Below are 12,634 nucleotides of genomic sequence, written 5' to 3'. Positions count from 1 at the left end.
CTCTTGCGTTGCAGCCAAAACACTTGAAGGAAAAGAAATAAACAACAGCAAAGAGGCTGTGAGGAATAGAAACACGAGGAAGGCTAATATTTTCACACTTTGTTACACAATATTAAAAACATACAGGGCATCTTTGTGCTTCAACATCCAGGCAGAAATCAAGAATCCATTTGACATTCCTACATTTTGCTTCTCTCATCCTTTGTCCAATGTTAGGTAAGGATTCTGCTGTGAAAGAGAGCTTGTTTCCCTGAATGCAACCAACAGGCTTTTGCATTGTAAACAAGGGAAGACTCAGGCTCAGTCCTCTCTGAATCACTGCTTCGCCCTGCATCCCTTCAGCTGCCGTCACTGTTTGGATTTCTTGGTTGTTCTCTAGACAATATCAGCCATGTGTTTCCCCCAGCAGAGGAGAGACGGCCTGTATCTGGGAGCAGGAAACAGTCGAGGAGGAGACAGGGTGGGGGTGAGAACAGAGAGGTGATTGTATATGAGAGTGAGGCGAGAGGTGGAGGAGCAGTAGCAGGAGAGGGAGCAGGAGGGCAGGACAGATGTGTTCTTGAGATGGAAAGAAGAAGGAAAGGAGGAAAATGGTGAAGACAAAAGGAATGGAAGCCTAACAGGAGGATGAGGGGAATCTTTATGCAGCTGAGGAGACAGGGATGTAAAGAGCATCAGATTCAAAGTTAATGCAAGAAGAAATAAAGTGGAGAGCCTAAGAAAGTTTGGGTGTCTGCAGGGAGAAACAAAGGAAGGGGTGGAGGCAGAAACATGGGGAGCCCACATGTGACGGGGCTGACTTGGAGAGAGAGGTGTTTTTAAAGGGTGTATGTAGCAGGGAGAGGGGGGGCAGAGCAAGCATGCAGAGTGTATCCTTCCTTCTGTCCCTGTAACCGGACTGAACGAGAGCCAGGAAAAGGGGAAGGGCCTCCCTCTCCTCCTTTCCAGCTGACAAAAACAGCTGCCCAGGAGAACGAGCTGGAGACAGTTTAGAGGACTGAGAGGGAGAGAGGAGGAGGGAGGACCGAGCGGGAGAGAGGAGGAAAAGAGTCCCAGGGTTCAGGACCTGTCCGGCTATATGGGTTGTGTCCTGAGTTCGGACTGGTGTGGGGAGGAAGAGGTGCTGCCGGTGCCGGTGGTCAGGAGTTCGTCTTTGAAGACAAGAAGCCTGGAGAGGAGTGAGAGCGGCAGGATGAGGCTGACAAAGGTGAGAGTGCATGAAGTGTTCATGTGATGCATGAAACTATAGACAAACATGTTCACTGTGGTGGGCAGACATGTCTGTGTTTAATGCATTCTCTTTGCATGAGGATTGCCCATGAAGAGGAACTTTAAAAGTTTCTGCCTTCTATTATGAGGTCCTGATTTCTTTTAGTTATTGATCTTATAAATAAGTAATCAAAGGGTTAATTTGAAACTTCTTCCGTTTTCATGTTGAAGTCTGTTTACAGGTCTTTGGGAAGCGCTGTTTTCCTACAGTGCTTTCACGTGTAGCAGATTTACAACAGCAAATATGTTGAATTAGAACCATTATGTGAACCAAATTACATAATCGAATGTTAGCCTGCCAAATCCATCAGTAAAATCTTTATTGACAGCATAATGCCTTTTTCCTTCAGAATAGGAAATCTTGTTATCCACAGTGTGCCAGTGGTGAATAGAGTACTGTTTCAGTTTTATAGTTGTATATAAACCAAAACAGCTAGCAGTAGATTTTGTATTAACCTCCTACTGAAATAATTACCTTTTTACTGTTGTCTATGAACAAAGTCCAGGTAGTGATTGTGTTGTTTCCACCGTGCAAATTTACAAAGTGCGTTTAAAAAGCACTAGATACTTTCTTGGAGGCAGCATTCTCAAAGAGATGTAAAGCAAAAGTGCAAAAAAATGTAAACAGTCTTTCCTGATTTTCAAATCAATAATTTAAAGGCTGATAAAACCACTGATTTAATGTCACTTGGATGTAAATAACCTTCAGCTTGCACCTCACTTTTCTCTGGGCTACCTGTTCTAGGCTTTATAATTGTATCTTTCTGTTCTAGGCCATGTGCCCAAGGGTTTCTCACAAGGCTATCTCCTCTAGGCTAACTACTCTTGACTATCTGCTCTTGACTGCCTCCTCTATGTGATGGACTAGCTATCTGCTCTAGGCTGTCTACGCCATACTATCTTCTGTAGACTGTCTGTTCTAGGCTATCTACCCCTGAGAGGTCTGCTCTAGGCTATCTACTCCAAGCTTTCTACAATAGACAGTGTACTCTAGGCTATCAGCTCTGAGCCATCTCCTGTAGAATACCTGCTCTAGACTATTTGCTCTAGGATATCTGCTCTGGGCCACTTAATCTTAACTATCTACTCTTGGTTACCTGCTCTAAGCTATTTGCTCTACACTATCTGCTCTTGACTCCCTGTCTCTGGCTAGCTTATCTTGGCTCTATACTCTGGGCTATTTACTCATGATTATTCATAGACTACCTGCTCTTAGTTAACTACTCTAGATTATATGCTCTATACTGTCAGCTTAAAGCTATCTGCCCAAACTTTTCTACACTAGGTTCTCTGCTTTGTACCACCTGCTCTGTGTCACATGCTTCAGACTATCAACTCCAGATTATCTACTCTCAACTTTCTGCTGTACAGGCTACTGACTCTATGCTGTGTGCTCTGGGTCATCAGAGTGTATTAACCTTGCTTCTACCTGAGCGGCAACCTCCGGTCACAGAATATGCAGATTTTAACCTATTTACAGCCTGGTTCAAAAAACGTCTCCTGTCTGAGTTGCTAAGTTTACTATCGACACACAATGTACAGGGGGTGAATGTTTTTCCAACTCGACCATTCAGAGGATGCTAAGATTGCAAGCTAGCCCAATTGGAGTCACAGCTTAGGTCACATGACTGATGGACACTGTACACAAAGCCCTTGCCACTTCCATTATGGCCGCGATTCCCGATTTGCTTCATTTTCTGTTTCAGTGACGTCAGGGAGACTGTGTCCATGTTTTATACAGTCTATGCCTCTACCATGTCTTTTATGCAAATGATCTACTTACACCTGTAGAGGATCTACAGAAACCAGTTTGATTTAAAAAGAAATGATAATAATTTGGATATAATTGGACAATGTATGGTATAGTGTTGATTCGGGAATTTCCATTAAGAGTCTGAAGGCATTACTAAAGGTGCTCTTTTTGAACTAGATTAGATGAAATTGTACAAAATAATTGATTTAGTAACGACTGCCTTCCATTTGATAAAAGACTTTGAAATTAGCAACTTTAACCAAAGTTTGTTCAGTCACTGACTATGAGTGTGCAGTGTATTATGAGTTGCATGAGCACTTTAAAATACAAGAATTACGTATACTCTGGTTGAAAACGTTTCCCATTCTGGTTATGTAAAAAACAAGCCTTACAAATAATAATAATAATTACAAAAAATTCAGGGGAGAAAGAGAAACGTGTGCGTGTGGCTTTCTCTCTGTGTGCAGTGGTTTGCATTAAGTGCTCTGATTAAAACCTTAACAGATATCTGGGCTAGGAATTTCCTTCTCCCTTCACCACAGTTGTACTAGTGTGTTAGTCCAAACTTTAGCTTTGAAAGCAAGCTTTCAATCATGTGATGGTCAGGACAGTGACAGCAGCATGTGTGTTATTAGGATCATCCATGTTCTGTGTCATGTTGTTTTGTTTTCTTCTGTGCCTTCTGGGTCATTGACAGTGTTGGTGTTGCTGAACTCCAGTACTAACATGAGCTTAGTCACAAAAAAAAAAAAACATGCTTGAGTTTATTCCCTCCTTACACCAGATGATTGCAGGGAGCCAACCTCAGCTCCATCATTGGTCATTATCATCATCATAACATTTCAGACATTTGACATTTTTTCTGTGATAGTGAAAATTGCTTGAGCAGTGGTCCAAGGCAGGCGCAAGAAGAAAATGTTTTATTACTCAGGAGTCATCCCACAAATCTCCAAGACTTGAATAATTTCCCTCTGAATTCCCCGGCTGCAGATCTGAAATCTGATGCTTTTCAACAGTAAGTGAAGTGATTGTGCTCAAAATTAAGCTCTGCTGCAGTTTATTTCAAACAGATGAGCAAACAGAGAAGTATTCTCATTGAGCTTTAGGCCGCCTTGTAGTTTGTGTTAAGGAGATTTGTGGTTAGAGAAGTGATTGTTGAATTCTTACGAGAAGTGTCTGTGTTTGTGTGTGGGTGTGTTTTTTTTTCTTTGGCCTTGGTTTGAAAGACAGTGTGGATGACGATGCCATCTCAGAGCTGAGGTCACATCTGCGCAGAAACAAAGGCCGTGTTGTGATGGCCTCCAGTTCTGGGTTGTTACCATAATGGCAGCAGGCAGTCGGGCTGAAGTGATCTTAAAGTGCTATTCAAGAGAACACAGAGAACCTTGAACCAGTTTACATCACTTTGATTACGTTCACTCTGAAGTATTTGTGGCTTCTTTATCCAGATGTTTGAATTGTTTCACTTTGGTACTGCACAGAGGTTTTTTATGTGCATGACATTTCCTATTTACACTAGCTTCTATGTGCATGTGTCTGTGAGTGTGTGTACATGCTTGGTTGCACCACAGTCTCAGTGGCTCCATCTCACATGCTGAGCAGCGTGGGAATGCAGAGCCCTCTGGACTACGTCATCCAGCTGTAACTGACCCCACTACAGGGGTGTGGGAACCAGTTTGATCCCAGAGATTATTCTAAAGGCGGAGAGGTCTCATCTGTATATTTGTGGGCTCTTTTTATTAGTTTGTTTTTCACTATTTCATTCTTGTCTCTCATGGATCTGCAGACAATCAGAAGTCTGAGAAAATGACCTGGCTTTTAAAGTCTTGATATCTTGGCAAACTCTGTGCACATACAGAACATACCAACTCCAACTCGTGCCAAGTTCTTACTGGAAATATTTGGCCACAGAAACTTATCTTCCACATGTTCTGCTCTCACTGTGATTACATAAGTTTATGTTGTTATGTCAGGAGCTTGGGAAATGAACCTTTTGCTCAATTTTTGCATAATTTGACTTTAAATGACCCTTTTTTAAGGACAAAACATTGCTCAGGCCTTTCTTTTACATACATTGCAGGATAAATGGTTTCATCACCCAGTAAACTCTGAGCTGCTGCTTTGAGGGAGAAATCAGAGCAATTAAACTTGTATAAAACATCAACTTCATGGTTTTAAAGATACTTTCACACATTTCTGCATTGTTGTTTGTTTTTGTCCTTGGAGACCCCTACCCTCCTTTGTGAGACAATAACAACTTAGAAAAACTTTGGGGCAGTCTGTTATGGCATTTTCTAGAAAGACTCAGGAGTGCATTTGAAAAAAACTTCCAGAGGGAACTGACCTCTGACGCTGTGTGATATCTCTACTATGACCCTCTCCTGGAAGCTCTAAGCTTCTGAGCTCCGAGCCCTACCTCTAAGATTGAGCCCAGACAGCCAAAGCTAAATTCAGCTGCTTGTGTTCCCCAATCTTGTTCTTTTAGTCATTACCCACAGCTTGTGACCTTGGATGAGGGATGGAACACAGATCGACAGGTAAATCAAGAACCCTGTCTTCTGGCTCAGATTTATCTTCACTACAACGGACCGGTTTAGCGCCCACATTACTGCCAACGCTATCCTAATTTCTCTGATAACCTCTCGCTCCGTTTTCCCATTACTTGCGAACAATGGTGCGTTCCATTCACATTGGAACTGGGATGTGGGGAGTGGGAAAGACGTCATCTCCAAGTTAAAAAAGTTCCAGTTGCCAAGTCAGAAAAACTTGCCATAGCATCAATATTTCTACATGTTAGCATAACAAACCATATATATGGCGAATGCGACAAACACTTGCCAGAAATGCTAAAATCAACGGAATGTCCCAGGAGCTTAACTGTTTATACCCGGGGCAGCCACCTTTAATTGCAGTTTCAGAGGTGGTATGGATTCGCTGAATTTTCAGTAAAAAAAATTCTGATCCAGGGGGGCGGTCTATTTGAAATTTCACAACCCCTAAATCCAACCACAATAAACTTAACTAAACTTAAACTCTGAGTGGGCAGACCACCCTTTTACGGGTGAGAACTCTGGCCTCAGACTCGAAGGTGCTGATCACCCACCCAACTACTTCACATTCAACAGCAAACCACCCCAGTTCAAGTAGGATGCCTGTGTTCCATGAGGCTAATAGGACCACGTCATCTGCAAAAAGCAAAAATGGGATCCTAAGACCCCTGAATCTGACTCCTTCTGCCACTTTGCTGCTCCTAGATGCTGGGCAAAAAAGCACTGAACAGGATCGATAACAATCGGCAGCCCTGGCAGAGTCCAACCAACCCTGACTGGGAACAAGTTTGATGAAATTAAATGGGCTACAGATGGCCAGTTAGATTTCAAGGGGGCTGGGCCACCCCTTGTCCAGCCCCTCTAGACCCCCCTGACTATAGGAAGGTATGAGATTCAGTCAGCAGTTCTTCCTGCTGAAGGGAGAAAATCTTTATTTTAAAATGTGGGATGGAGGACGCTGGTATAGCCTAACAGTTAAGTTGAGCATCCCATGTGGTTAGCCCCAGGTTCAAATCCAATCTGCAGCACCTTTCCTGCATGTCACTCCCCACTCTTGCCCTGTTTCCTGCTCTATCCATTCCTCTCTGAACAGAGGTATAAAAATCCAGACAATATAACTTTAGAGAAAAGTAGGGTGTATAAAGTCAAAGGAGATGTATCTCTTGAGATAAATTTGCCACCTCACAGTCCTCTCCTCTCATAAGATCCTTTCTAAATGTTCCTTTTGTGTGTTATGATCACACACAGACCTCACTGGCTTTGAAAGTTACATATCTCCATATCTTGGCAGACACAAAGATAAATGTGTATTTAATCAACCTACATACACAGCCAAGACATCAGGTCTGACAGCCATTAATGGAATCGCTGATCGCTGGGCAGATGCATTTTCATATGAAACTAATTCTCTCAAAGCCTCCACAGCCGAGGAACAGCAGGTTCTTTGAGCCGAGCTGCTTTCTGAAGGTAGACATGTCAGTGTCAGTCAGCCAGTGAGCAGTCAACTTAATTCAAGACTCAATTTTGAACTAATGGATTGATTGGCATGAAATTCAGTATGCAGGAGGCATCCAGAGAATACATAAAGATGGCTGTTGTGATTTCCTGACAACCTTGAGGTTGACATTTTTGGCTTTGACTGAAATATTGAAATGAAACCATGACAGGGTGGATTGACATGTAATTTGATACAAACAATGATGTCGTCCCTTGGTAGTTTCTCCACTCTGAATCCTCATCAGCTGAGTTGATTCAAATCACATTTTCTTTTAGCAACAGTGACGATTTGCAACAGTAATATCTCTTTGACCAAACAAAGCTGTGCTTTTCTTTAGTTCTAAATTCACTTTTGCTAATTTTCCATAGCTCTAAACTCAATCTTGAAATCCTGTGTGTATCAGCTGACAATGATTTGGCTTCTTGGCTGGAAAGAAAATATCTTATTGCTTTCAAGTGAAGTGACTGAATGCTGGATGGCTGGCCAGTTATCTCTGTTTCCCAGTTTACAGCATTGGATTCAAGCATTGAGTTGGATTTGAAGTCTTCCTACAGGATGTTATCCACGCTGATGCAGAGATCTGTACAGAGGGATTGATACAGAGCATAACTGTTGCTTTATGTTAGATGACGAGTTCTTTGACCACATTTGGTTTAAAGTTCCAACCTTAAAACTGCATAAAATGGATGTTACTGATAATGAGTTTTGAAGTCTGTGGTCTACAGTGGCCATGTTTGAAAGACTGGACTCAACCTTGCTTTATTTAAATTAGAATGAGGCAAAGGGGAGGGCCTTAAGCTTCTTTCGAGACCCTAAAGCAAGTGTCTCCAACAGGTAGCTCCTGGCCCTAGATTACTAGCTCACTGAGAAAATAGAAAATGTTAAAGAAAAAAAAAAGGGAAAAGAATACAATACAAGAAGAAAATACAAAGAATTGACACAAACTCTATCTACTGACTACAACTCTTTATCTATCCACTCCCCCTTCCTTCACCCCACAAATATCAGCCACTCACGTTCATATATATCATATATATTCATGATTCCATCACTGGTCCTAATGAGCAGTAGCTGGTGTGTGGACTCAGAAGAAGGTGACTATTGTTATCAAACTAAACGTGAATGGACCTATTGTGACAAATTTGAATTTTATTTTATTGTCACTAAAGCTAGTGTACCGGAGTTAAACAATGAGAAAACCATAAAAAATAAAATTAAATAAAATTAAATAAAAATAAGTAAAATTAAATTAAATTAAATTAAATTAAATTAAATTAAATTAAATTAAATTAAATTAAAAATCACAGGACCCTGGTTGACCAAAGGCAGTGTCAAACATTACATTAAGAGTATGCCTTTAATAAGGTAATAAGGTGCAAAATAAATAAATAAATAAATGAATTTATAAGGGGACCTAGGTTGCAACTTGTTTTATTGTTTAAAGTAGCTTTCATTCTAAAAAAAAAAAAAAAAAAAAAAAAAAAAGACCCCTGCTTTAAATGGGCCAACATGGGCAAACCGTGTAAGTTTAATCATGGTCGACAAATGAGCAATTTTTTTTCATTAATTTACTTATTTATTTAAACTGGATCGTAGACATGTTTTTTTTTTTTTTTTGCTGCTTTTATGGAATGGGTGTTTATGTAATTTCTGGTGTCTTTGCAGACAGCCTCTAGTGGGAACTTGATGAACTGCAGTTTTTTAGGCTTCATATTTCAAGACTGGAGGATGTCACTTGGTTCTACCTTTTTTCTTTTTTCTCCTTAGCAGACTGTTTCTTCATAAGACTAGAGCTCACTTGAATGGATTATCAACCTGCAAGTTTGACATTTAGGGCCTGTGCTCACTTGCAGAGTTTTTGTTGTTGTTGCTGTTTGTTTGCTTTTGTTTGTTTTGTTTTTGGTAGCAGCTGTCGTGAGCAGTTTTGTGCTTCTCTTACAGAAAAAGTATTTTTACAGCTGATTTAGAAATTCTCATAGACACAGATAAATTTAGCCTCAGCACTGTGATCATGTCAACACTGGACTCTCTTTCTTCTCTTTCTCAGCCCATCCTGTTGCATCAGATTGCTGTGTACCCATGAGTCCGGTTCTGCTTGAGGTTTCAATCTGTTGAAAGAAAGTTTGTTCTTGCCACTGCTGCCAAATGTTGCTTAGTGCTTGCCCGTGGCAGACTCGTGTTGGGTTTCTGTAAATAGTATAACAAAGAGAACAGACTGGGCTTTTTGTAGAGTTCAGATGACCTCTGTTGTAATTTGGCTGTATATGAATAAAAACTGACTGATTGGGAACAATGATGTTAGCACTCAGCTAAAGGCATTACGGAGCCAGGAGGCTGCTTCAGAGGCTGCAGAGTCTTAGTCTTATTCAGTTCAGGGCTGATATGCTGAGCTCCTTTTCTCTTATGTAATACAGCTTTGTTCATGTTCCTTTGTTGCTCCTCACTGTTCTGCAAGTGCTGTGGCTTCCAAGTCTGCCAAGCTTACTGATGATCTAGAAATTTCAGTGCATTTCGTTCCTCCAACCTGCTGTTTGCCATCACTGAGGATGAAAGGATGTGTTTTTGCTTCTAGAAATACTCACAGCCGTGGCGTTGTATGGTTGTTTGGATGACGGTGGTTTTGTATGTATTTGTCTCACATCCCTGTAATTTCACATGGGCAACAAAGTTTAGATTGGCCATGACCGATAGTGAGGCCTCCAGCCACAAGTATTCACTACACACACATACACACACCCAACAGAGGAAGGAACAGTGACCGGTCAGGGTTAAAAATAAACTCCTCCTTCTAGCATCAGGAATAGAAAACAAAAGAAAAACAAACCCAACGCAGCGTGACACGAAACAGTTAAAATCATGTGTGATCTCCAGACTTAGACTAGATTCATGGAGCTAGAAAAACAACAAGTTGTCCCAAACTGTGAGCAGGATTTCAGGAATGCTTGTTGTTGTGACACGCAGATGAAAGCTGATCGAGGGGAAAGGGAAACACATAAACCCTTTCCTCCCTCAGCATGACGTCTTTTCTTTTCTTACTCTAAAAAATGTCAGCTTGGACTTTTTCCAGATTTTGTTATGAAAAGTTTCAGGAATTGAGAAACACTGACCCATAGAGACGCAGTTATTGATCTCCTCAGCACAATAAACGCACACGTGCATGTTTGTGTCATCTTTGTCTTCCCTCATTTTTCTTACTCTTTCTTGTTCCTTCCACAGCTGCACCTTGTCAGTAGTTGGAGCTGGGTTGTCTTACACAATCCTCCATCAAGCTGCACAGCCCCCTTTTCAAGCCTCCCCCTCCTCCTCCTCCCCTCATTTCCTCTTGGCCCAGACTCCTTCTCTGTCCACATCTTTCTCATTTACCTCCAAGCATGATCCAAGTCCCTCCACTTCCCAGAGACTCTAAATCCTCCATCTCAGACAGAGTACACCCAAACACACCTGGCACCCATGCTGCATTTCATCCAGTGTTTATAGATTTATTAATAGCTTCATGCATCGAAAACTTGATCCCAGGCTCTGAGCTGCTTCAAAAGCATCATTTTCTGTAATCACCATCTTTATTAACTCCAGCTTTTTTGATCCAAAACAACTTTCTTCATCCTCATCTTTCCTCAAACACAGCCCTCCCCCACTTTACCCCCAAACTCGACCCCTCATTCCAGTCCCAGGCACTAGCTTCCTGTCTCACATGCTCCTTTGGTATGTTTTCAGTCTCTCATGTGGCACCCCCCACCTCTTATTTCGCCTTACTTCTATGTTCTTTGCTTCTGAACCACGCTTTCTTCTATTTTCTTTTCTCCCCCTTGGGGGAGTAAATCCTAGGCACCAAGAACTAAACTCTTCAAGACCCCTCAAATCTATCAGTGGCAGCATTTTTTTTTCTATCATGAGCCGGAAATTCTTGGATTGTGAGCAAAGGGCAGCGTTACAGCACATATGACTCAGTCACGTTTTTGCACTGATGGTTATGGATATTCTGTTCAGCCTCTGTACCTGCTGGTTGGGCTCACACATATGGAAGTGACTAAGAGATCCCGGCAGCAGAAGGACATAATGCTCTGTGCATTAAGGAGTCTGTGTCTGGGGAATATTATAGGCCAACAGAGGAATGATCGTATGTGGGCATATGTGAGGCTCATTTAAAACAATATGAATGTGTATATGAGGGAAAAGAAGAAAAAAATCTGTCATTGTTATCCTTGATAGAGGAAATGTTTTGCATATTTTGATTACAGTGAATCACAGCCACCTTATTTTGCCTTTGAAAACACCAAAAGGAAAAACATTTCTTCTTTCCTTTTTTTTGGCATATTTGACTATTTTTTTTACACACCTGCAGCAACACGGAGAAAGAAACCGCCAGGGTCAATGACTTTTTGTTGGGGGAACATCATCAGAAAAAAAGGAAATAACGTCCAGGAAAACTGGTTAAAAAAAAAAAAAAAAAAAAAAAAAAAGGTCTTCAATATCAAGAGATTTGGCTGTTTAAGCAGGAAAACCCTCCTCATGCCTCATTTGATGCATTTCTTATTATTAACCACTAGGTGGTGCTACTAACCCACTGTACCACTTTGAGTCAGTGCAGGTGCAGGCACCTCAGTGTGTTTGTTGAGGTTGCATTTTGACAGAATCTGGGCTCTGGCCATGTATTTTGTAATGTTGAGCAAACAGTTCCCAACAAATGAACCATAGCAGTTCAAATTTGGGCTAAAAACATTTGTGAGTGCTCAAGTTTATGAGTTGCAGCCACATTTTATTTAAAAAAAAATATCCACTTTCAAAAAAGCAGTTTTAGTTACTTCAATGCTTGAAGAAAATTTTCATACTTGGATCAACCTTTCTATGAAGTTAGTGACTGTGTGTTGGCCCTAAGTTTAAAACAGGGGTTTCCAAACTTTTCATTCCATGGTGCTGGGGGACTGGGGACTCCTGCATGATATAAACACAAGGGCCAATCCAAGAAACACAACAAAAAGATAAAAGGCCTAAAGATACTTAGTTTAGCTGATCAGTACAAAGTTTGGCTACCAATGTGCTCATGTTGTTTTCAAAGCTAATCTGAAGCCACTAATATCGTCAATGACCTGTTGTAGTCTTTGACAAAAAATGTGGAAACAGACCAAATAGGCTCGGTTTTATATAGCTCCAACACCTGTTCTGCTAATATTCTTACAAAAATGGGCAAATATGCAGTTGTGAAAAGTTTCTGATTTCAGAAGGCATTTTGTGACCCCTTTACCAGTGTTTCACGGCTCTGTAAGCCAAAGTGGAGTCAGGAGCCCTTAAAGTTTAAGGGCTCCTGACCCCACTTTGGGGATCACTGGTTAAGTATACAATATATAGTACAGCTGAAATACTAAAAGATCATTATTGGTTAGATTTGTCTCTGTATAAGTCTGAGGTGAATGGAATGAACAATACGATCAAATTTAAATAACAATGAAGCTGAAAGTTATGGATTTTGAAATGAAACTGTTGTGGATTAACATCCACAAAATAGGACCATGTAACTTTACTCCCTGATGCCCAAAAAGATGTTAACAAACTCAACTGTAGGAACTT

At 41.1% G+C, this 12,634-nt stretch overlaps 1 protein-coding gene across 5 annotated transcripts in view; it reads left to right on the top strand.

The window, feature by feature from the left end:
- Positions 1-453: 453 nt before the first annotated feature.
- tns2a (tensin 2a) overlaps positions 454-12,634 on the top strand; it is a 71,474-nt gene continuing 59,293 nt past the window's right edge. For all 5 annotated transcript variants that reach the window (XM_074680790.1, XM_074680788.1, XM_074680789.1 and 2 more), the window contains exon 1: positions 454-1,207. In XM_074680790.1, the coding sequence (XP_074536891.1) occupies positions 1,079-1,207 (129 nt within the window). In that variant the 5' untranslated portion in view covers positions 454-1,078. The remainder of the gene's footprint in view (positions 1,208-12,634) is intronic.

The sequence above is a fragment of the Halichoeres trimaculatus genome, unplaced genomic scaffold (assembly GCF_033239565.1).
Source record: "Halichoeres trimaculatus isolate MK-OKI-2021-1 unplaced genomic scaffold, fHalTri1.1 fHalTri1_scaffold_11, whole genome shotgun sequence".
In the NCBI taxonomy this organism is placed as follows: domain Eukaryota; kingdom Metazoa; phylum Chordata; class Actinopteri; order Labriformes; family Labridae; genus Halichoeres; species Halichoeres trimaculatus.
The sequence above is the reverse complement of the archived record's forward strand: the minus strand, read 5'-3'. Positions and strand labels throughout refer to the sequence as shown.